The 25,394-nt window shown below is 45.8% G+C and overlaps 3 protein-coding genes across 4 annotated transcripts; 1 reads left to right on the top strand and 2 right to left on the bottom strand.

Moving 5' to 3' along the window:
• Positions 1–500: 500 nt before the first annotated feature.
• LOC125550963 (uncharacterized) lies at positions 501–8,198 on the top strand. 2 transcript variants are annotated; one of them, XM_048714113.2, is made up of 3 exons: positions 501–888; positions 1,731–2,660; positions 7,324–8,198. In XM_048714113.2, the coding sequence occupies exons 1-2, from the start codon at positions 639–641 to the stop codon at positions 1,757–1,759; spliced, it is 279 nt and encodes a 92-aa protein (XP_048570070.2). In that variant the 5' UTR covers positions 501–638; the 3' UTR covers positions 1,760–2,660; positions 7,324–8,198. The 2 variants fall into 2 exon arrangements, with proteins under 2 accessions (XP_048570070.2, XP_048570065.2); XM_048714108.2 differs by having other exon boundaries at positions 517–888; positions 2,363–2,660.
• Positions 3,206–5,562, bottom strand: LOC147990292 (uncharacterized). Its single transcript, XM_087515031.1, has one exon. It carries the CDS (start codon positions 4,978–4,980, stop codon positions 3,331–3,333), a length of 1,650 nt encoding a protein of 549 aa, XP_087371157.1. The 5' UTR covers positions 4,981–5,562; the 3' UTR covers positions 3,206–3,330.
• LOC125550956 (gibberellin 2-beta-dioxygenase 1) lies at positions 6,364–11,198 on the bottom strand. The gene is made up of 3 exons (XM_048714099.2): positions 10,564–11,198; positions 7,342–7,768; positions 6,364–6,863 (listed from the first exon to the last, which is right to left on the bottom strand). Exons 1-3 carry the CDS (start codon positions 10,980–10,982, stop codon positions 6,588–6,590), a joined length of 1,122 nt encoding a protein of 373 aa, XP_048570056.1. The 5' UTR covers positions 10,983–11,198; the 3' UTR covers positions 6,364–6,587.
• Positions 11,199–25,394: the final 14,196 nt, after the last annotated feature.

Genomic DNA, 25,394 nt, shown 5'->3' with positions numbered 1-25,394 from the left:
GTTGTTTTTTGTTGATTCGATTTTCTGCGGAGTTGAAATCTTCCTCGATATTATAGGGAATATCTTATGGTTCAGCCCACATTTTTAAGGGATTGTCTTCAGACCAAGTTCATCGGATGACTCAAAGGTCCCTCTAAAATCTTTATTGGTAATTGAGCTCGTGCAAGTGTATGAATATCAGCATTGTTGGTTTGGTTTAATCGTTGTTTGTGTATTGAAGTTCAGGTGGAATTTCGTTTTGCAAAAGATGATACATAAAGAGGAAAATGTGTTAGTGATATTTTAATGTAATTATTAGTTTTCCGAGTCACTAGATCCAAAGCATGCTAATAGTTGAATATAAATTTTATATTAATAAGAAATAAAAAAACCAATAGCCAGTGAAAGGTCATTGTGGGGCATGGTAAATGTAAACATTTTCTATGACAGATTCTTCACAAACACATCACAACTTCTGACAACGGAGAGCTGCGGAAATTACCATGTTCGCTTCAAAACATTGGCATCCATGCTCTCAACATATAAATTGCCGCAAAAAACGTTTGTTTTGCAAAACATATTACCCGAAAGGAAACTCCGTCATTTTTTTAAAGTATTCTGCGTGGCATACACGGGGTTTTTATCTTCCAAATCCGCGAATGGTAGGGCACGGAGCCGCCGAGGTGTCGCCGGAGAAGACGAAGTGGGGGCGGATAGGGAGGCGCCAGGGGCTGCTGGCAATGGCGCCCGTCGGGATCGGCGCCGGCGGCTGCGGCTGCGGCTGCGGCTGCGGCTGCTCATGGGTTCTGATCTACGACCAGGTGGTGCCTTCAGGGACGTCGCGCCGTCGGCGGTGGGTGCCCCTGCTCCGCATAGAGGCCGGCGGCGCCAGGGAGGCTGCTGCTACAGGTGAGGAACAGTTGAACATAGATTATCCTCTCCTTCCCCCTCTTTTTTTAAGTCAACGGTTACTGTCAGGTATTGGTGGATTGTTGTTCTCATTTGGGTGGAATATTAATCTCTGTTGCAGTTTGCCGAACTTTAGACCAAACTTAGCATTGTAAGGTTTTTGATTTGCCTAAGCATTTTGCTGATACTATGAGATGGCTAGAGATTTTAAGATTGGTATGTGATAGTAAATGTGGTTGATGGGAACCCCGTCCAGGGAAACTCAGAATCCAATTGATCCCTGCGTCGGCAGGGCGTTATGGTCCTGATCTTTTGGCGCATTCCCTAGCAACTTTTGGCGGCACATTGTCACCTTCCATGATTTGTGTAGCGGGTGGTGGTCATGATAAGGACGGAAATTTTGGAGGCTGCACAATTTGTGTCACCATGCATGATTTGTGTATAATGGGCTGTGGTCCAAGCTAAACATGCTGGAATTGATGGTATTTCTAATGTTGCCAATGTTGCCAACCTGTGACTGCAAGCAAATGTCTTGTTCCGACTTCTGGAAGGCAGAAGCTTGTACTTTCTTGCTTAGTTTCCAGCACTGGATCATTACATTTATGGAGCTTCTGCGAAGTTTCATGTAGGCGTGCCGCGCGTTACCAAGTTTCATTGTCTAATACACTTACAAAGGTTCTGTAAAATCTAATTCATATACTGGAATTGTAAGGTAAATGACGTTGTACATAACTTGATCTTTTTGTCCGCACTTGTCTCTCTTAGGTTGTAACATTTCCATTAGTTAAAACGCTTTCATAGCATATATTCGTCAATTTAACAAACTTAACGAATTCAACCAGGAATAATTTGTGACAGCAATATCTACTGATTTTCGTCCCCTTTATGATTGCTGGAGGTTGAGCTTCAAGGACGGGTTTGCTTCCCATATGTTTCTTAACGCTGATGCTATTTTTAAGCACCATCCTTTTTCTTTAATTTGTAGCATTCACCAGAATTTTTACTATATCCAATTCAAATTGCTAGTGTAAAACATAAAACTGTCACATTGCTCCATAGAACTCTCATTGCTAAACATGATATATATGACAATACTAAACTTTTTGTTGAATAGATTCCAGACTGCACTCTGAGCAGTTTTCACCATCTCATTCATTGTTTTTGGTTGGTCACGTATTCATGTTCTGTAGCTTTGTTCTATCTTCCAAGAGTTACTTTTTATTCAATAATATCCTGTCGCAACGGTGGATCTTGACGTAATCTACAGTGGCTGGTACATGTTGATATCATGAAATTGCTTTCAAGTTTCCGCCTTCCCTTTTCTTTTGAGAAAGAATATTGATGATGCTCTACATTACGAATTTGGAGAAATAAGGTTAAGTAAAGAAAAAAGGGAGAAGAAATGGCCCAAACTTTCTTGCCCAACCTCATCTCTGTGGACTGTTGCTAACACTTTACCTTGTTTGTTCTGTAGCTTATATAAGCCTGGATGAGCATGGAGAGGCCAGAAGGGCCATTAATGCACTGGTCACTGGTCAATCGCAAGAACGATTGTGACACTCTGCCTCATGGATTTAAGTGGAAGCAATCATAGCCATACCAGACGTAGATTATTGCTTGGTTTGTCCTCTCCAAGATGTTTACAGAAATCCCAAGGCTGGCCAACATTCTGACTTGCCAGTGGGCGTTGAGCTGCTTGATGACTGTACCTACTGCTTTGCAGAGGAATGCCAAGTTACTAATGCCATCCAGCTAAATTTTCACATCAATAGGTAAAATATCGAACCTCATCATTTCGTTATAAAATGCAATCTTAGTATCCGCACCTGTGAATTATCTTTCAGAGAGAGCCACATCATATAGCAGAGAAAACGTTAGGTGTATGACAGTATTTACGATACCGAAGCCTTAATATTTTCGCACATTGGATTTCTCATTTTATATTCGCGTTGTGCCGCCATCGGGTGATAAGGGCACTTGAGGAGTGTCAAGTGCATATAACTAGTTGACAACTGGTAGAAACTAGGGTTCTATCCGGTCTAGGGCGTAGCCTGTAAGGGAGGAGGGAGGAGGAGATTGCGCGGCGGCCGGCGGCTGGGCGCCGTCCTTGCGGCTGGTGCGACGGCGGCGGACGCAAGAGGCGGCTAGGGTTTAGGTCTCCCGGCTCCCTAAGGGAAGCCGAGCAAATATTGATTGCTTCTTGCTTGATTAGATTGATACATCTCCTCTCCTTATATAGAGAGGTTTACTTGACTCCTAAGCAAACGATCCTAATACGATAAGATAATTGGGCTAAGCCCCTAATAATGATTAAGATACTTGGGCCATAACCCACTTGGCTAAGCCCCTAATATGCTGGTCATAACACTTCTCCCCGCCTGCACAAACAGCTCGTCCTCGAGCTGTAAGGTGGGGAAGCGCTTGCTGAACTCCTCGAGGTGATCAACCAGCGTCAAACACCTTCGTGACAGCTGGGGCGGCAAGGTCGGCGGCGACGACGTCCTCCGGAATGTAGTCTGCAACCTCCAGGTAGAAGAGTCGTGGGCAGGCGTGGCCGGGCGTGTAGGGCTCGTCGCAGTTGAAGCACAACCCTTGGCGGCGACGCTCGAGTAGCTCGACCGAGGTGAGCCGGCGGAACGGGCGCGCCGCGGTCGCGGCGAGGGGTGCCGCGGAAGCCTGAGCAGGCCGACCCTGAGTGGGATCTGGCCAGGGTAGCGACCCAGTGGCCCGGGACGGTGACTCCTGTTGGACGGCCACCACGCGGCGCTCGAACGCGCGGGCGTAGTACATGGCCGTCTGGAGATCCTGGGGTCCCCGAAGCTCCACGTCCACGCGAATGTGATCCGGAAGTCCACCGACAAAGAGGTCGGCCCGCTGTTGCGCCGTCACGCCGGACGCGTGGCATGCCAGGGCCTGGAAACGGTCGGCGAAGTCCTGAATCGTGGAGGTGAAGGGAAGGCGGCCTAGCTCTGCTAGGCGGCTCCCGCGGATCGGGGGCCCAAAACGGAGGCAGAGCTTGCGGAAGCGCTCCCAAGGGGGCATGCTGCCCTCGTCCTGCTCAAGGGCGTAGTACCAGGTCTGTGCCGCGCCACGGAGTTGGTAAGAGGCGAGCCAGGTGCGCTCCGAGGCGAGGGTGCGCTGCCCGCGAAAGAACTGGTCGCACTGGTTGAGCCAGTTGAGGGGGTCCTTCGTGCCGTCATAGGTGGCGAAGTCGATCTTGGCGAACCGCGGCGGTGTCTGGGTCGGAGTGCCGTGTTGAGCTAGCTCGGAGGTGCGGAGCAGCGAGGCGGGTGGCGCCTGGTCGGAGTACTCTGGGTAGGGACCCGCGGAGCCGGATGACCCGCCGAACTGCGGAAACGGGGTCGGCTGCTCTGGAGCCGTGGTGTAGACTGGCGATGGCGAAGACCCAGCCGCCCAAGCTGGTAGTGGCGACGGGGAGGGCGGGAACCGGACTTGGTGTATCGGCAGGCCGGCCGGTGACGGCAGTCCGGAGCTGGGCAGAGGTGGTGCCTGGAGTTGCAGCGGCTGCTGTGGAGAGTGGGCGGACGCGGCGGTAGCCGCGGTGGCAGTAGGGGGCCACTGCGGCCAGAGGGGAGCCGCGGCTGGGGGTGGCTGCAGGTGCAGCAGCGGTGGTGGCAGCCCGCTGTGGTGCCCCGCCTGGAACGGCAGCAACGGTGTCCCGCCAATTGCAGGCGCGCCCTGGGACGGCCACGGCAGCCAGAGCTGGGCTGCGGCTGAGGGCGGCTGTAGGTGCAGCAGCGATGGGGGCCCGCTGGTGTGTCCCGCCTGGAACGGCAGCAGGGGCGTCCTGCTCGGGCCAGACGTGTTCTGGATCGGCCAGTGCAGCGCCGGATGGCTGTAGGTGGGGGGCGCAGCCGGCGGGGTGGCGTGCGGGCCGGCCAGGTACAGGGTGATGCCCTGGACGGCCGTCATGAGGTCCCGCAAGGTGCTGGACATCTCCTCCGGCGTGAAGACGGGGATCGTTGACGGCGGCGCGGAGGTGATTGGGGCCGGCGGTGTTGGGGACCCAGCCGTGGTCATCGGGGCGGTGGTGATGATGGGCAGCGGCGGCGTGGGTGGGGATGACGACATGATCGAACCTGAGTCTCTGGATACCAAATTGGTAGAAACTAGGGTTCTATCCGGTCTAGGGCGTAGCCTGTAAGGGAAGGAGGGAGGAGGGAGGAGGAGATTGCGCGGCGGCCGGCGGCTGGGCGCCGTCCTTGCGGCTGGTGCGACGGCGGCGGACGCAAGAGGCGGCTAGGGTTTACGTCTCCCGGCTCCCTAAGGGAAGCCGAGCAAATATTGATTGCTTCTTGCTTGATTAGATTGATACATCTCCTCTCCTTATATAGAGAGGTTTACTTGACTCCTAAGCAAACGATCCTAATACGATAAGATAATTGGGCTAAGCCCCTAATAATGATTAAGATACTTGGGCCATAACCCACTTGGCTAAGCCCCTAATATGCTGGTCATAACAACAACAGACTTAAACAGCCGTCATAGAGAGTCTAGACAACTGTGACTTGAAGTAGTCAGTGCTAGGTGAAGATGGGTACCTGATAGGGTAGGAATAGGCCTCAAATAGCTTGTCAAAAGGAAAAAAATCCACAACATGATTTTAAGAACTATGATACTTAGCTTAATTCATGGCTAGTTTAAAGAGGAGAAGATGCAATATGATCCCTATAATATGAATGACTTGACTTGACTCTTGAGAATATCTAACATAAATGAAACAATCTACCAAAGACATCCAAACTAACAAAATCAAAGCAATGGCCAGTGCTATGGGATCAGCGGATGTGCTCTTCGATGCCTTTGTCAGTGAAGAATTTCTCCCTTGCACACTCTCGTTCTGTAATTTCCTGAGGTTTTTGTTTACCTGATGAATGGGGGTTATGTTGTGAAAATGTTGAGTTTCATGACTCTTTTTCTTCTTTAAGTTCTCTGTATTGTAAGCTGCTATCCCCAGCCTGAACCTTGTCAGACTGTTTGCTTTCTATAAAGCAGGGCGCCAAGCCTTTTCTCTGTAAAAACTAAGAAACTCAATCTAATCCCCCGCATGAATAGTAAGTACTGCACAAATACCTGGTGCTATAGTACCTTGTGCTTAATAAGAAGAACAAAATCAATTCAGATCGAGCACACTTCAATTTAGAAAATTGGATCACCATCTCCCATTTGGGGATGTGGCTCGAGCTAATATATGCCTTAAACATTGCATCTTATGATAACTTCTTAGTTAAATTTGTGCGCTGCTGCATATGTCCAATCATATGTATTTTCTTGCGGATGACACTACCATCTGTATTTGATTATAGTCTAGTCGACATTGCTGCCTCTGTCTGGCTTGGCCTTTAGTTTCCGTGAAATCTGAAAATTGTAAATTTGAGTTTAGAGTTAGGTCTCACTTTTGTGGAAGACTTTGCTGTAAGGAAAGTCCAATAAGGGAGAGAGCAGAAATATAAGTTGCACGGGAACAACCAGTTTGCTGAAGGCAATAGTACATTACTATCATACAACCATCACTTCTATACAAAGCTAGCCAGGTCATGGACACACACACACACTACACCATCATAATACTGAGATATCTGGCAATAGCTGTCAGAGAGCCAAAATTTTGGGGACGATTCTTATATCTAACTAATCCCCATCATACAGATTGCCTGCAACTCAAGCAGTCATCCCTCTTATTTTCCTTTGCTGCCATTGCCGCTTTCGTCATCATCAACATGGAAGAGCTCCAGGCGGCTGTGGCTTAGGCGGAGTGAGTACATTGCTGTCTTGTACTCGGCCCAGGTGAATGACCGGTACCGGGGTGGTGAGTCGGCTGTGACCATCTCTGGGAGCGCCGAAATTCGTGCATGCAGTGGTGGGGCTGCAAAGTAGATGGTGGACAGCCTTGGCCTGCAGGCACTTGCAATTACTCTGTGCCGGACGCTTACTAACCTCCCATTTGTCAGAGCCTGAAAAGTACAAGGCAGATGAGAAGATAAGACAAAACAAATCATCAAAGAATAGTGATTTGTGCTGTTAGGCTAACTTACACAGCTTCAGATGTGACTTTTTTGGGTGACAACTGGTAAGAGGGTACTTGAGGAAATCCAGTAGTGGGTTTTAAAATAAGCAAAATATCATGTTGGAGTGTCTTGGTAAACTAGTTTTGAACATGAGTGTCCAATCAGACAGTCTTATGTACATGAAAGGATTAAGTGCAGATCATTTTTACATGTTTTCTGTAGTATAAGTAATCTGTTCATATGAGCCGCTGGAAAGAAATTGCTTAACTTCTAAATCGTATGCGAGTATTTATGGTTGGTCCCAGATCAATGCCTTTAACAGTTTGTTTACCTTTCTTTAACAGTTCCTATAAGCATAGTTTTTCTTGTAATTAAAAATATATCTAATGATGTTCCTCTTACTCAGATTAAATGATGTGACTACCTGAAGGAGATCACCAACATTGACGAAATAGGCCGACGAGTCTGCTGGCACCTGAATCCACGTGTCCTTGCCGTTGATGTCCGGCAGAAGCACCTGCAAGCCATCAATGTCGTTTGCTCGGAGCAAGCTAAGTAGCTGTGGGTCGGAGTGCTCACCGAACCCGATCCGGCCACCCGCTGCCGGATTCCCACCGCTACCAGCCTTGGTCCTGGCAACCCCCTTGAGCTTGCATTGGTCATCATGGTCAAGCTTGTGAACGGTGCATGATGGAGGGTAGTGGTTGATCCTCAGGAGGGAGTCACTGTCAGTTTCTGTGATGAGCTTGCTGAAGAGCCTGGGGTCCTCCAGCCCTAGCCCCTCTCCCAACAGGTCCAGGATGTCACATGCAAGCTGCTTCACTGCTTCCACATACTCATTCACAACAGAACTGCAAGAAAGTGGGAGGAGGGGATTTCAACATGTGAGTCAAATCAAACACCTGGTTAAATATTTTTATCAAAAAGAGTGATGTCACAGGATCAGGTGCGCGCATGTGCCATGGCAAGTATACTAGAAAGAAAGAGAAAGATGGAGAAGATTTTGACCGATTGATGCATGAGCACTCAAAAGCTGCATCCCTTGCCTGCCTGCATCCACACACATGCTATATTCGTTTCTTTGTAGTCGAGATGCAGCTGGGGGTGACAAAATTTCCAGTGGGCAAATGGGTTCTTGACAGGATTGGTCATGCCCTTTCCCACTGCTCCACGGAAAGACCCATCGGTGCTGGGATCATATATCACTTCCCTGCCAGTGCCACAACACAAGCTCTCGAACATTTCATTTATGTTACCATAAAAAGGACCCCTTTGCATCTGTGCCTCCTTTCTTTTGCTTGGCTTTATATGGATAGCATGGATATGCTCTTTATGGGTGGCTTGGGGACCATTTTTATTCCCATCAGACCTTTGTACTTCAACTGGGGCCCCCCTCTCCTTTTATTTGATGACAAAAGGAGGTTATTCTGTTTTCCAAGAAAAAAAATATACAGTGTATGTATACACCGGGTACATGCATATACATCATTGTCTATACGAAAAAACTTGATGTACTTTGCTAATTAAGCCCACAGAGCTATCTGGTAGATATGGATGGTTCAACTTTCTTGTACTCCCATTCTATTGCTGCACCAGTTGGTGGTTGGATATTGCCATTAATTGGAGGCCACTGCAGCATATATGTGTCAGATTAGTTGATACACAGATATACACAGTCTGTTGGAGAGGGGCCTGAGAGGGTCCTTCTAGCTAACTACTACCCAAGAGAGTGTTTTATTATCCCTTTCATCTTATTTTGCTCTCAACAAACTCTGATTAGGCCACTTTCTGATATGGGTAGTGAGTGCTACACTCATAGTACTTCATAAATGACCTTTCGTATTCAGCGTATATACGCGCAAACATAGTTAAGAAGATCTTATCTGTTATGTTCAGTCAGTTGTAGCTTAACATCTGTGAGCATTTTCTCCCATCACCAGGGACAAATGTATCTTTCCAAGGCAGAAATTGCTGAGTCAAATTTCTTAGCTAAGATTTAAAATGACCGATTTTCCTGTGTTTTCCTTTTCCAATGTTTGTATAGGGTTAGACAACTCTAGCCTAACTTTCATGAGGAAATCTCTCATGCCCATCCTGCGTAGCTATCAAGTTTGTTGTGTCACATCAATTGTATGCTTTTATTTTGCTTTAGAAACTAGCTATGTTGATCTTAATCGCCGGAACCAACTTATCATTGGCCTGCCTAGCACAGCATCAATTATGCCATTATTGCAAAATAATTATTGTTTCGGAAACTATGTGCTCATGCATTCCCACGATTTAATCGATGGGACCTATCTGAAATGATACATATGTGTGCATATTGATGTTAATTCTGTCATGAACTAAAAACATAAAAATAGAGAAACTAATAGGCATATATGGTAGCACAAAGTATATATAAATTAGTCCCACAATAACATTAGCTACATCTCCCCCGCAAAAAAAAAAACATTAGCTACATCTGTTTGGAGTTAAAATATTATTTTGTATTCATTCAACAACTGTCCACGTGGTGATATATCTTTTCGATTTATACATTAGCTACTTCTCTCACTTTGGCTTGAATTATATTTTTTCTATCTATACATGTAACTTTTTTCGTCCTTGAAAGAATCTGTGCGTAACATGTAGTGCATCACAACACGGCAAAACAAGAAGTAGCTAGGCCCTTTCAAAAAAAGAAGCAGCTAGGCAAAGCTCAGCTTTGCAACACGAGTGTGCATGCATGCATGATTCCAACATTGGCTTCTTTTTTGCCTGTGTGCACAAGACAGCATTGTGCCGAGCAGAAAGTCCTCTGTGCATGCACGCCCTTGCTACTTGTGTACACACAGGCCATGCCCTAGCTAGCCAGTCCTGCCTCACAAATAAATCGGTCCATGCCTGACGCCCACATATATCACCTCTCTAGGCCGGCCCCACATGTCGGTCTGGAATTAACAAAGGTTGACTGTAACCATATCTTCCAAATCTATTAGGGGATAGCTAGCTAGCTAACCTCATAACCAATATGCAAATGGGGCAGGCCCAGGATTATTATTATTATGACAAGCAAACCACATCACATTCACACCAACATCAGCATAGTCATGAGTTGGTTAAGTGGCACTGCTGCTAGCTATATGCAGCCTCTAGCTTTGGATGTTGATCATGTCACATCTGACGCCTCGGGCGCCATCAACGCATGTATAAACGCCCATCTACACATCGGCTTGTCGACGTCTTGAGCTTTGAAACCCTCTGGACCTAATGTGATAATTAATGGCGGTGGAGCGACGCACTTCAGTGGTGTATAGGAAACCGAAAGTGACACTGTCTTTCTCTCTCTCTAACGCCTCGAGCTGATTAGACTGTTATGTAGTAAAACCGTGCTTTTGCCACGAGGCCCTAGTGTCACTGGCAGGTGGGCCTGAATACAGCACTAGTATGTTTCATGTTTGAAGGTTTTGTTAATGCTTGCAGGATTAAGAAACCCTTAGAACGTTAGGCAGATGTATAATGATGCTTCACTGATGTGGTATGTGTGTGCCTTGTGCGTAAGCATGTACTCCTCTGTACACTAATATAAGACGTTTTTGCAGTTACAAGTACAGTACTTATTATATATAGAAAGACATATATACGTATGTATGTGTGTATGTACCTGAAGCGTGAGGGGTCGTTGGTGTCGATGGAGCTGGCCCTGTGCGCGACGGCGGCGGGGTTGGCGTGGAGGAGGAGGTACTCGAGCTCGCCCACGTCGCCGTTGAAGCCGATGCTGCGGCAGCCGTAGCCGAGCGGGCTCGGCGGGCCGGCGCGCTGCTTGTCGTGTGCCGCGAGCGCGAAGAACGCCGAGGTGGCGGCGTCCAGCCGTGCCGCGGGTCCCGCCGGAGGCACGCCGTGGTTGACGGCACGGAAGAAGCCTTGCTCCGTGCACGCACGCGCCACCTGCCGCGACAGCGCGCCGCGGCCGCGGGGTGCGGACATGTCAACCGTCGGTATGGCGCCGCCGCCGGGGCACGGCGGTGGAAGCAGCATGGTCGCCGTCTCTTGCCGCGCCGACGTCGTGGAAGGCACCACCATCGCGTTGGCTCAGCGGACGGTCGCTTCACGTGCGTATGCAATGCGTCGAATTGTGGAGAGAGAGAGAGAGAGAGTATGCGCCGTATGCGCCCGCGCGTGTGTGTGGGAGTGTTTTTTTAGAGAGAGAGAGGGAGTGTGTGTGCTGGGTGATGGACACTATGATCGAGCTGGGAGTTGTGTCATTTGTGTGTAGGGGGGGTCTTCCAACTCGAGGGGAGAGTGGCACCCGTATATATGGACATGAAGAGAGAGAGAGAGAGAGAGAGAGAGAGAGTCACTGCTAGACTGGTGAGTTGTTGACACCCCGTGATCTTTCGATTTAGTGTAACGTAGTACCCGTTCTCTTTTTGTGGGGGTCATGAGCTTAATTGTCTATGCTTACCTCAATGACATCGCCCTCCCTTCCCCTCTGTTTCTCTCTCTAATTTGTAGGCCCTTAAATTCTCTTGGTTGCAGAAATGGGTTGTGTTTATGGGTGAAGAAAGAAGACCATTTACGATTAATATGAATGAATACTAGTCGGGTCGATCAATCGTCCTGTGACAGCCACGTCGCTCCCATGAGGGGCGACTCGGGCGGAAGACTAGAGCAGCCCCCCCCCCCCCCCCCTCCCCGCCCGCCTTCGAAGGACGCCTCCGGTCAAAGGCCGAGAGGCTGACGGCGGTGGGGGTCCCATCCGCCTCGCGTGGCGGGATCTCCGCCGGAGCTTCATGGTGGCCCTGGACGGCGCGACTCGTCCAGAGGAGATGGACGTCGGGGTGGTGGCCTCGGACTTCTTCGGCGACTTCGGTTGTCGGCTGTCGCTGTGGCTGCGAGGGCGGCACAGCGACTGGTTCGGGGGGCTCGGTGCGGCTCACCTCCTTATATCCGCATGATGCGGGTGGTGGCGGCGGTGCCCACTGAGATCTCCGGCTTACTATTGGGAACCGGCAGGCGGCGACGTGGGGGGATGCCAGATCTGCCTAATAAAGGAGGCGGTCCTGGTGCTTTCCTCGTGTCATGGCAACGATCTGCGTGATCTGTCCTCCTCGATCCAGTGGCCGATGTGTTCCGGAACTATTGCCGAAGGTCTTCACGGATTGGCGCGGATATCCAGATCGGACAGAACCCGGTTGTGCGCGCCCATATCAGCCTACGCGGCTTCATGAAGGCGCGACGCGAAGCTCCGCAGTTTGTTGATACTATGGGACATTGCCGGCATCTCGATTTTCATGCTGTAGACAACAATGGAGAAGGTCATGGTGGCTAAGATTGGAGGTCCAGTAATGGCGAAGGGGGCGTTCGAGGCGATGGAGGCTTTGCTTCACAGGCTGGTGCTCGGATTTGGCTTGCGGAATTTTTCCCTTCCACTCTGGACACGGTACCTATGAGTTTGGTGTTTGATAACTTTCAGGAGCAGCAACAACAAGTGGGGGCGGTAGCACCGGAGGATTTCATTTTTGGTGGTTCTCCTCAAGTGCCGAGTCATGACTTTGAGAGTGAAAACCTAAGGTTTTATTTTTCATTGGTTGTGCCTGGCGACGGCCTTGCTGAATGTATTCTTTTGATAGCTTTGACTTCTCTAGGGTGAAAACCTAAGATTTTCGATCGGGCGACGACGACGCTTGTGCACTGTTCCCTTCTTAGAGGCGACGCTTTTGGGAAACTTTTTTGCATTCCAAGTGTTGTCTTTGGTGGTGGTTTGTGTGCTGCTGCTGAGAGGAGTTGATCACTATGGCGTGGCCTTTGTTTTTTCCTTTCTTTTTTGTTTTCTTATCAGGCTGTGTGCATCTTGGATGTCTTTTGTGACATTTTGTTGGTGCAGAGGCTAGGTGTAATTAGTATTTTCGCGGTATTAATATATTTCCTTTGTCAAAAAAAGAATAATAGTCATAAACTGAAATTTCATATGAGGATTTTGTATGGCGCTCCTCTCTCCTTCCTCCCATCCACCCCAGCCCTACCCATCGCCGCCGGCCACCATGTAGTTGCTAGAACCCAACCACCTCCTTGATCTATTTTTTTGATAAAGAGTGGCTTTTATTGATTCACAATGTTGCATCAAGATAATAAAAATATCAAGAGCACATACTAACTTTTACACTATTAGAATGCACACAATCAGCACTAACACACAAAAAAACTTTGAATGTCCCGTCAAAGCAAGCATACATAAACAACCATTAACATCAACCAACACTGATAACAGCACCCGAACAGTGGAAAACAAACCAACATGTGGTTGGATGGTTAGGAGGATAGTGATATTCCTAGCCCACCAGAGTTCAAGTTCTAAGACTTGACATTGGTCCTCGCATTTTCCTGGATGTATTTCAGGTCTTCTGGCGATGTGCGTTTAGTGGGAGGAGACGATCTCATCGACTACGAAAGCGTTTGTGACGACTTCGTCAATCTCAAGATGATGTGCCGCCTCAGTCTCTCGGAGGTGCTCGTAGGGGCAGGGTGTGCGTGCGTGCATTCATAGGGGTGAGTGTATGTGCATATGTATGAGCGTATGTGTCTGTACTATGTAAAAAGGAACAACAGTGAGAAAATTGCTTCAGCAACAACGCCTCCAAGAATGGAAAATTGCGCAAGCGCCACCATCACCAGATCCTACACGATCTTAGGTTTTCACTCCGAAGAAGATGCCCTAGCAAACTCTAGGCACTACAAATCAACTTTTTTTATAAGCCACTTTTGTTACGTCAAACCAATTTTTGTCAGCAAAAATGTGTTACCGGCGGTTTTCAACCTTCACGCGGTCCGCCACTGAAGCGATGTCACAAGAAATAAAATGCCGATGGTACCACTTTTTCTAAAGGAGTCTCCAACACTGACCCTCAAACCACTCGCATACACCCGCATCCCTAAAAGTTTAGTCTTTTCCACACCCCTTCTGGTCCTTCGAAGAACGAGAGCATGAACATAGGTAGCTTCGCGAGAGCCTAATTAACAAGAACCAATTGTCCACCATAAGACATCAGTTTACCTTTTGAGCAATTGAGCTTCTTTTCAAACTTGTCCTCTATACAATTGAGCTTCTTTTGAAACTTGTCCTCTATACAATTGAGCTTCTTTTCAAACTTTTCATCTATACACTTTCACTCATTATTGGTAAGTTTAGATAGTGAATCGGTATCTCGAGATAAGTAAAAGGGAACTTAACGACCTGACAACCAAAGAGTTGTTTATAATGGCTTTCCTCTTCTTTGGTACGTTCAAAGGAAAATAATTCGCTTTTGTGGAAGTTTATTTTAAGTTTGGACAGTTTCTCAAAACGATAAAGGACAAGTTTCATATCAACTGCATTGCTCATATCATGCTCTATTAAACTGATAGTGTCGTTCGCATATTGTAGAATGGATACCCCCATCAACCTGACCATTCTCCTTTGCTCTTGTGATGATGATTGCTAACATATTGACAACAATGATAAAAAGGATTGGAGATAAAGGATCCTCCTCCCACAATCCTTTCATGGTCTGGAAATAGTGCTCAATATCATTGTTGACTCTCACCCCCACACTGCTACCCTGAACAAAGCACTGGATGTTGGGGAATGTAGTAATTTAAAAAAAATCCTACCCACACGCAAGATCATGGTGATGCATAGCAACGAGAGAGAAGAGTGTTGTCTACGTACCCTCGTAGACCGTAAGCGGAAGCGTTATGACAACGCGGTTGATTTAGTCGTACGTCTTCACGATCGACCGATCCCAACACCAAAGGTACGACACCTCCATGATTTGCACACGTTCGGCTCGGTGACGTCCCGCGAACTCATGATCCAGTAGAGCTTCGAGGGAGAGCTTCGTCAGCACGACAGCGTGATGACGGTGATGATGTTCTTATCGGAACAAGGCTTCGCCTAAGCACCGCTACGATATGGCCGAGGAGGATTATGGTGGAGGGGGCACCGCACACGGCTTGGAACAATCAACTTGTGTATTCTAGGGTGCCCCTGCCCCCGTATATAAAGGAGCAAGGGGGGAGGCCGGCCGGCCCTAGTGGAGCCCAAGGAGAGGAGGAATCCTCCTCCTAGTAGGAGTAGGATTCATCCTTTCCTAGTCCTACTAGGAAGGAGGAAGGGGGAAGGAAAGAGAGGGAGAGGGAGAGGGAAAGAGGGGCCGCGCCCCCTCCCCTAATCCTATTTGGACTCCCCTTTGGGGGGGCACCTCCTGGGCTGCTTCCCTCTCTGTCCCCTAAGGCCCACTAAGGCCCAATACTTCCACGGGGGGGGGGGGGGGGGGGTTCCGGTAACCCCTCCGGCACTCCGGTTTTCTCCGAAATCACCCAGAACACTTCCGGTGTCCGAATATAGCGGTCCAATATATCAATCTTTATGTCTCGACCATTTTGAGACTCCTCGTCATGTCCGTGATCATATCCGGGACTCCGAACTACCTTCGGTACATCAAAACACATAAACTCATAATACCGATCGTCATCGAACGTTAAGCGTGCGGACCCTACGGGTTCGAGAACTATGTAGACATGACCGAGACTCATCTCCGGTCAATAACCAATAGCGGAACCTGTATGCTCATATTGGTTCCTACATATTCTACGAAGATCTTTATCGGTCAAACCGCATAACAACATACGTTGTTCCCTTTGTCATCGGTATGTTACTTGCCCGAGATTCGATCATCGGTATCTCAATACCTAGTTCAATCTCGTTACCGGCAAGTCTCTTTACTCGTTCTGTAATGCTACATCTCGTAACTAACTCATTAGCTACATTGCTTGCAAGGCTTATTGTGATGTACATTACCGAGAGGGCCCAGAGATACCTCTCCGACAATCGGAGTGACAAATCCTAATCTTGATCCATGCCAACTCAACAAACACCATCGGAGACACCTGTAGAGCACATTTATAATCACCCAGTAACGTTGTGACGTTTGGTAGCACACAAAGTGTTCCTCCGGCATTCGGGAGTTGCATGATCTCATAGTCATAGGAACATGTATAGTTATGGAGAAAGCAATAGCAACAAACTAAACAATCATCGTGCTAAGATAATGGATGGGTCAAGTTAATCACATCATTCTCTAATGATGTGATCCCGTTAATCAAATGACAACTCATGTCTATGGTTAGCAAACATAACCATCATTGATTCAACGAGTTAGTCAAGTAGAGGCAAACTAGTGACACTCTGTTTTTCTATGTATTCACACATGTACTAAGTTTTCGATTAATACAATTCTAGCATGAATAATAAACATTTATCATGATATAAGGAAATATAAATAACAACTTTATTATTGCCTATAGGGCATATTTCCTTCAGTCTCCCACTTGCACTAGAGTCAATAGTCTAGATTACACTGTAATGATTCTAACACCCATGGAGTCTTGGTGCTGATCATGTTTTGCTCGTGAGAGAGGCTTAGTCAACGGGTCTGCAACATTCAGATCCGTATGTATCTTGCAAATCTCTATGTCTCCCTCTTTAACTTGATCGCGGATGGAATTGAAGTGTCTCTTGATGTGCTTGGTTCTCTTGTGAAATCTGGATTCTTTTGCCAAGGCAATTGCACCAGTATTGTCATAAAAGATTTTCATTGGAACGACGCACTAGGTATCACACCTAGATCGGATATGAACTCCTTTATCCAGACTCCTTCATTTGCTGCTTCTGAAGCAGCTATGTATTCCGCTTCACACGTAGATCCCGTCACGATGCTCTGCTTGGAACTGCACTAACTGACAACTCCACCATTTAATAAAAACACGTATCCGATTTGTGACTTAGAGTCATCCGGATCAGTGTCAAAGCTTGCATCGATGTAACCGTTTACGACGAGCTCTTTGTCACCTCCATATACGAGAAACATATCCTTAGTCCTTTTCAGGTATTTCAGGATGTTCTTGACCGCTGTCCAGTGATCCACTCCTGGATTACTTTGGTACCTCCCTGCTAAACTTATAGCAAGGCACACATCAGGTCTGGTACACAGCATTGCATACATGATAGAGCCTATGGCTGAAGCATAGGGAACACCTTTCATTTTCTTTCTATCTTCTGCAGTGGTCAGGCATTGAGTCCGACTCAACTTCACACCTTGTAATACAGGCAAGAACCCTTTCTTTGCCTGATCCATTTTGAACTTCTTCCAAACTTTATCAAGGTATGTGCTTTGTGAAAGTCCAATCAAGCGTCTTGATCTATCTAGATCTTGATGCCCAATATATAAGCAGCTGCACCGAGGTCTTTCATTGAAAAATTATTATTCAAGTATCCTTTTATGCTATATAGAAATTCAGTAACATTTCCGATCAAAAATATGTCATCTACATATAATATCAGAAATGCTACATAGCTCCCACTCACTTTCTTGTAAATACATGCTTCTCTAAAAGTCTATACAAAACCATATGCTTTGATCACACTATCAAAGCATATATTCCAACTCCAAGAGGCTTGCACCAGTCCATAAATGGATTGCTGGAGCTTGCACACTTTGTTAGCACCTTTTGGATCAACAAAACCTTCTGGTTGCATCATATACAACTCTTCTTTAAGGTATCCATTAAGGAATGCAGTTTTGACATCCATTTGCCAAATTTCATAATCATAAAATGCGGCAATTGCTAACATGATTCAGACGAACTTAAGTATCGCTACGGGTGAGAAGGTCTCATCGTAGTCAACACCTTGAACTTGTCGAAAACCTTTTGCAACAAGTCGAGCTTTGTAGACAGTAACATTACCGCCACCGTCAGTCTTCTTCTTGAAGATCCATTTATTCTCTATGGCCTGCCGATCATCGGGCAAGTCAACCAAAGTCCACACTTTGTTCTCATACATGGATCCCATCTCGGATTTCATGGCCTCGAGCCATTTTGCGGAATCTGGGCTCATCATTGCTTCCTCATAGTTCTTAGGTTCGTCATGGTCAAGTAACATGACTTCCAGAACAAGATTACCGTACCACTCTGGTGCGGATCTTACTTTGGTTGACCTACGAGGTTCGGTAGTAACTTGATCAGAAGTTTCATGATCATCATCATTAGCTTCCTCACTTACTGGTGTAGGAATCACTGGAACTGATTTCAGTGATGAACTACTTTCCAATAAGGGAGAAGGTACAATTACCTCGTCAAGTTCTACTTTCCTCCCACTCACTTCTTTCGAGAGAAACTCCTTCTCTAGAAAGGATTCATTCTTAGCAACGAATATCTTGCCTTCGGATCTGTGATAGAAGGTGTACCCAACAGTCTCCTTTGGGTATCCTATGAAGATACATTTCTCCTATTTGGGTTCGAGCTTATCAGGTTGAAGCTTCTGCACATAAGTATTGCATCCCCAAACTTTAAGAAACGACAACTTGAGTTTCTTGCCAAACCATAGTTCATAAGGTGTCGTCTCAATGGATTTAGATGGTGCCCTATTTAACGTGAATGCAGTTGTCTCTAAAGCATAACCCCAAAAGGATAGCGGTAAATTAGTGAAAGACATCATAGATCGTACCATATCTAGCAAAGTACGATTACGACATTCGGACACACCATTACGCTGTGGTGTTCCAGGTGGCGTGAGTTGCAAAACTATTCTGCATTGTTTCAAATGAAGTCCAAACTCATAACTCAAATATTCACCTCCACGATCAGATCGTAGAAACTTGATTTTCTTGTTACAATGACTTTCCACTTAACTCTGAAATTCTTTGAACTTTTCAAATATTTCAGACTTATGTTTCATTAAGTAGATATACCCATATTTGCTCAAATCATCTGTGAAGGTGAGAAAATAACGATATCCGCCGCGAGCTTTAATGTTCATTGCACCACATACATCAGTATGTATGATTTCCAATAACTCTGTTGCTCGCTCCATTGTTCCAGAGAACGGAGTTTTAGTCATTTTGCCCATGAGGCATGGTTCGCAAGTACCAAGTGATTCCAGAAGTCCATCAGAATGGAGTTTCTTCATGCGCTTTACACCAATATGACCTAAATGGCAGTGCCACAAATAAGTTGCACTATCATTATCAACTCTGCATCTTTTGGCTTCAACATTATGAATATGTGTATCACTACTATCGAGATTCATCAAAAATAGACCACTCTTCGAGGGTGCATGACCATAAAAGATATTACTCATATAAATAGAACAACCATTATTCTCTGATTTAAATGAATAACCGTCTCGCATCAAACAAGATCCAGATATAATGTTCATGCTCAACGCCGGCACCAAATAACAATTATTTAGGTCTAAAGCTAATTCCGAAGGTAGATGTAGAGGTAGCATGCCGACGGCGATCACATCGACTTTGGAACCATTTCCCACGCGCATCGTCACCTCGTCCTTAGCCAATCTTCGCTTAATCCGTAACCTTTGTTTCGAGTTGCAAATGTTAGCAACTGAACCAGTATCAAATACCCAGGCACTACTGCGAGTATTAGTAAGGTACACATCAATAACATGTATATCAAATATACCTTTCACTTTGCCATCTTTCTTCTCCGCCAAATACTTGGGGCAGTTCCGCTTCCAGTGACCAGTTTCTTTGCAGTAGAAGTACTCAGTCTCAGGCTTAGGTCCAAACTTGGGTTTCTTCACTTGAGCAACAACTGGCTTGCTATTCTTCTTGAAGTTCCCCTTCTTCCCTTTACCATTTTTCTTAAAACTGGTGGTCTTGTTGACCATCAACACTTGATGCTCTTTCTTGATTTCTACCTCCGCAGCCTTTAGCATTGCGAAGAGCTCAGGAATCGTCTTATCCATCCCTTGCATATTATAGTTCATCACGAAGCTCTTGTAGCTTGGTGGTAGTGATCGAAGAACTCTGTCAATGACACTATCATCAGGAAGATTAACTCCTAGTTGAGTCAAGTGGTTGTGGTACCCAGACATTCTGAGTATATGTTCACTGACAGAACTATTCTCCTCCATCTTGCAGCTGTAGAACTTATTGGAGACTTCATATCTCTCAATCTGGGCATTTGCTTGAAATATTAACTTCAACTCCTAGAACATCTCATATGCTCCATGAAGTTCAAAACGTCGTTGAAGTCCCGGTTCTAAGCCGTAAAGCATGGCACACTGAACTATCGAGTAGTCATCAGCTTTGCTCTGCCAGGTGTTCACAACATCTGGCGTTGCTCCTGCAGCGGGTTTGTCACCTAGCGGTGCTTCTAGAACGTAATTCTTCTGTGCAGCAATGAGGATAATCCTCAAGTTACGGACCCATTCCGTGTAGTTGCTACCATCATCTTTCAACTTAGCTTTCTCTAGAAACGCATTAAAATTCAACGGAACAACATCACGGGCCATCTATTTACAACAACATAGACATGCAAAATACTATCAGGTACTAAGTTCATGATAAATTAAAGTTCAATTAATCAAATTACTTAAGACTCCCACTTAGATAAACATCTCTCTAATCATCTAAGTGATCACGTGATCCATATCAACTAAACCATGTCCGATTATCACGTGAGATGGAGTAGTTTTCAATGGTGAACATCACTATGTTGATCATATCTACTATATGATTCACGCTCGACCTTTTGGTCTCAGTGTTCCGAGTCCATATCTGCATATGCTAGGCTCGTCAAGTTTAACCCGAGTATTTCGCGTTTGCAAAACTGGCTTGCACCCGTTGTATGTGAACGTAGAGCTTATCACACCCGATCATCACGTGGTGTCTCGACACGACGAACTGTAGCAACGATGCATACTCCGGGAGAACACTTATACCTTGAAATTTAGTGAGAGATTATCTTATAATTCTACCACCGAACTAAGCAAAATAAGATGCATAAAGGATAAACATCACATGCAATCAATATAAGTGATATGATATGGCCATCATCATCTTGTGCCTTAATTTGATATCATCTCCAAAGCACCGTCATGATCACCATCGTCACTGGCTTGGCACCTTGATCTCCATCGAAGCATCATTGTCGTCTCGCCATCTATTGCTTCTACGACTATCGCTACCACTTAGTGATAAAGTAAAGCAATTACATGGCGATTGCATTTCATACAATAAAGCGACAACCATATGGCTCCTGCCAGTTGCCGATAACTGTGTTACAAAACATGACCATCTCACACAATAAAATTTAGCATCATGTCTTGACCATATCACATCACAACATGCCCTGCAAAAACAAGTTAGACGTCCTCTACTTTGTTGTTGCAAGTTTTACGTGGCTGCTACGGGCTGAGCAAGAACCGTTCTTACCTACGTATCAAAAACCACAACGCGGTATAGTGATTGCTTTTTGATCTTCAGAAAGAACCCTGTTCATTGAATCTGATTCAACTAAAGTTGGAGAAACTGAAACCCACCAGCCACCTGTGTGCGAAGCATGTCGGTAGAACCAGCCTCGCGTAAGCGTACGCGTAATGTCGGCCTGGGCCGCTTCATCCAACAATACCGCCGAATTAAGAATCAACTAGTGACAGCAAGCAATATGTATATACCCACGCCCACAACTCCTTTGTGTTCTACTCGTGCATATAACATCTACGCATAAACCCGGCTCGGATGCCACTGTTGGGGAACGTAGTAATTTTAAAAAATTTCCTACGCACACGCAAGATCATGGTGATGCATAGCAACGAGAGAGAAGAGTGTTGTCTACGTACCCTCGTAGACCGTAAGCGGAAGCGTTATGACAACACGGTTGATGTAGTCGTACGTCTTCACGATCGACCGATCCCAGCATCGAAGGTACGACACCTCCGTGATCTGCATACGTTCAGCTCGGTGACGTCCCGCGAACTCATGATCCAGTAGAGCTTCGAGGGAGAGATTCGTCAGCACGACGGCGTGATGACGGTGATGATGTTGTTATCGGAACAGGGCTTCGCCTAAGCACCTCTACGATATGACCGAGGTGGATTATGATGGAGGGGGGCACCGCACATGGCTTGGAACAATCAACTTGTGTGTTCTAGGGTGCCCCTCTGCCCCCGTATATAAAGGAGCAAGGGGGGAGGCCGGCCGGCCCTAGTGGAGCCCAAGGAGAGGAGGAATCCTCCTCCTAGTAGGAGTAGGATTCATCCTTTCCTAGTCCTACTAGGAAGGAGTAAGGGGGGAGGAAAGAGAGGGAGAGGGAGAGGGAAAGAGGGGCCGCACCCCCTCCACTAGTCCTATTCGGACTCCCCTTGGGGGGAGCGCCACCTCCTGGGTTGCTTCCCTCTCTCTCCCCTAAGGCCCACTAAGGCCCAATACTTCCACGGGGGGGGGGGGGGGGGGGGGGGGTTCCGGTTACCCCTCCGGCACTCCGGTTTTCTCAGAAATCACCCGGAACACTTCCGGTGTCCGAATATAGCCGTCCAATATACCGATCTTTATGTCTCGACCATTTCGAGACTCCTCGTCATGTCTGTGATCATATCCGAGACTCCGAACTACCTTCGGTACATCAAAACACATAAACTCATAATACCGATCGTCACTGAACGTTAAGCGTGCGGACCCTACGGGTTCGAGAACTATGTAGACATGACCGAGACTCATCTCCGGTCAATAACCAATAGCGGAACCTGGATGCTCATATTGGTTCCTACAAATTCTACGAAGATCTATATCGGTCAAACCGCATAACAACATACATTGTTCCCTTTGTCACCGGTATGTTACTTGCCTGAGATTCGATCGTCGGTATCTCAATACCTAGTTCAATCTCATTACCGACAAGTCTCTTTACTCGTTCCGCAATGCTACATCCTATAACTAACTCATTAGCTGCATTGCTTGCAAGGCTTATTGTGATGTACATTACCGAGAGGGCCCAGAGATACCTCTCTAACAATCGGAGTGGCAAATCCTAATCTTGATCCATGCCAACTCAACAAACACCATCGGAGACACCTGTAGAGCACCTTTATAATCACCCAGTTACGTTGTGACGTTTGGTAGCACACAAAGTGTTCCTCCGACATTCGGGAGTTGCATGATCTCATAGTCATAGGAACATGTAGAGTTATGGAGAAAGCAATAGCAACAAACTAAACGATCATCGTGCTAAGCTAACGGATGGGTCAAGTCAATCCCATCATTCTCTAATGATGTGATCCCGTTAATCAAATGACAACTCATGTCTATGGTTAGGAAACATAACCATCATTGATTCAACGAGCTAGTCAAGTAGAGGCAAACTAGTGACACTCTGTTTGTCTATGTATTCACACATGTACTAAGTTTTCGGTTAATACAATTCTAGCATGAATAATAAACATTTATCATGATATAAGGAAATATAAATAACAACTTTATTATTGCCTCTAGGGCATATTTCCTTCACTGGACCTGTGGCCGCCAAGAAGCATCAAAACCCTTCATTCTTAGAGCTTGTTGTAAGAAAGTTCACTTGCCTTTATCATGGACTTTCTCAACATCCACTTTAAAGGTAACACTGTCAAATTTCTTCAAGTGAAGCTCATGGACTGTTTCATGTAGGACAACCACCCCCTCCAGGATATGACGTCCAAGCATGAAAGCAGTCTAGGTAGGGTGAACTATGATGTGTGTGATGGCCATTAGTCTATTAGTGTCCACTTTGGTAAAAATCTTGAAAGTAGCATTGATCAAACAAATAGGATGTAATTGACCACCTCATCCTTCTTAGGAAGCAGAGTGATCGTCCCAAAGTTGAACTTCAACACTTGGAGTTTGCCATTGAATAAGTTCACAAATATTGGCATCACATCCCCCTTAACCGACCCCAACATCTTCGATAAATACTGCATGGAACCCACTTGGACCTAGTGCCTTATTATTTTTCATCTGTAAGATGACATCGTATACCTTCTTCTCCGTGAAGGGTGCCACCGACACAACATTCTCTTCCGGACGGAGCTGTGGTATATCCTTTAAGGTGTTTTCATCCATTGCCACGAAGTTCCACACTGATGACCCAAACAAATTCTTATAGAAGATGAAGATATAGGACTTGATGTTTCCTAGCCAACAATGGTTCCCTCATCCTATTCCAAATGAACTTCTTTTTATGTTTCTCATTGGTGATCAAATGGAAAAACTAGGTATTATTATCACCCATCCCCACCCCCCGAACGTGTTTCACTTTAGATCGTTGGGCTCATTTAATCTCTTCTCTCTCAAAAGTTTAGCAAACTCGCTTCGGCTTCCCCTTTAGCAGCACATTCTCCTAATTCAAGGGGAGAAGTTCCCGATTGTGACGGCAGATGCTCGATGCCCGTCATTGATGGTTGCTTACCCATGAAGGGCGGTGTCCTATCTCCCGTTACTTATGTACATTATGCTTCACACACCACTGATGTGATAGTAGGCATTTTCGCCCGTCAATAGCAATCAATTCCACAGTAATGATTGCATGGATATATTTGACAAAATAGTTATTGCTTAGTTCCCAATAATATTGACACTCTCAATTCCATACCTTAGCATGATCATGAAATGGCTACTTGTCAATATGTATATGTCTTTGCGCGAATATGTATATGTATTAAACAACTACGAATCATTAGTGACAATTGACATGCATTTATTTACTTTTATTTAAGATCTAACGGGGATTCACAAGGGAGAGACCTCATCCTCCATGAGTTTTTCATTGAACTAAAAAAGTAAATTTTTTTTTTCATATCATCCTACATACTCGAGAATGAGTATTGGGATTTTGGATGGCAAAACTAAGGACTTGTCATCTTGAACCACTATGAGAAGCCTAAGCCAAAAAAAAGAAACCCACATCTGGTAACACTCGGTGGTATATCAACTGCCTTGGTTATCGAGAAAAGTCAGTATAAGTAACAGAGCAATGGACATCATGCTACATCCAAGTAAATGAAGAAACAATAAAATGTCATTACTCTTCAATATATAACTGATCTTCACCTTCTTCCATATCAAACTTAAAATTGGTTGGCCTAAGATGCCTCGAATGACCACTTACATGACCGATAGTCCTTTTCCAAGACAAGACGGACCAGCCTTTTCTCAAAACCAACAGCCGAAGCACACTTATTTTTGAATGCCCAACATTTAAATTATTGTTAGTCTAACAAAAGAACAGAATAATGTTCTCCCAGCTAGTATCTGTTATTTAGAATACAGTTGTTGTTCTAGCACATATAGTCTATACACGCACGGCCGGCCGATTCATGCTCATGCATGCACGTAATTTGTTTAATCCCCATATAATTGGTTTGCAGTTTGTAGAAGTGCCAACTGTCGGCTCAGTGGTCGGCATTAGCTTGCATCAGCGCCTAATTAAGAAAATCATAGCCGGCAAAAAGGTTGCAGCTAATTAGCACCTTTTCGTTCCCTCTCTAGATTACCTACAACGGCATCTAGACATACAATATATATACATTAGATTCCAAAACAGTTACATATATGATAAGTAGTCAAAAGCATAGTACACATCACAAACCCATATAGTAGTGTCTAGTTAGCTAATTAATTGCCT

Source organism: Triticum urartu, chromosome 1A, assembly GCF_056163025.1.
Source record: "Triticum urartu cultivar PI428250 chromosome 1A, HENAU_Tu73, whole genome shotgun sequence".
Lineage (NCBI taxonomy): Eukaryota > Viridiplantae > Streptophyta > Magnoliopsida > Poales > Poaceae > Triticum > Triticum urartu.
The sequence above is the reverse complement of the archived record's forward strand: the minus strand, read 5'-3'. Positions and strand labels throughout refer to the sequence as shown.

Excerpts from the sequence above, each read along its gene's own strand:
- LOC125550963 (XM_048714108.2), top strand. The coding sequence starts at position 639 with ATGGTAGGGCACGGAGCCGCCGAGGTGTCGCCGGAGAAGACGAAGTGG. Across the intron at positions 889-2,362 it reads CAGGGAGGCTGCTGCTACAG|CTTATATAAGCCTGGATGAG; the intron begins GTGAGGAACAGT and ends TTTGTTCTGTAG.
- LOC147990292 (XM_087515031.1), bottom strand. The coding sequence starts at position 4,980 with ATGTCGTCATCCCCACCCACGCCGCCGCTGCCCATCATCACCACCGCC.
- LOC125550956 (XM_048714099.2), bottom strand. The coding sequence starts at position 10,982 with ATGGTGGTGCCTTCCACGACGTCGGCGCGGCAAGAGACGGCGACCATG. Across the intron at positions 7,769-10,563 it reads AACGACCCCTCACGCTTCAG|TTCTGTTGTGAATGAGTATG; the intron begins GTACATACACAC and ends ACTTTCTTGCAG. Across the intron at positions 6,864-7,341 it reads ATGTTGGTGATCTCCTTCAG|GCTCTGACAAATGGGAGGTT; the intron begins GTAGTCACATCA and ends TGTACTTTTCAG.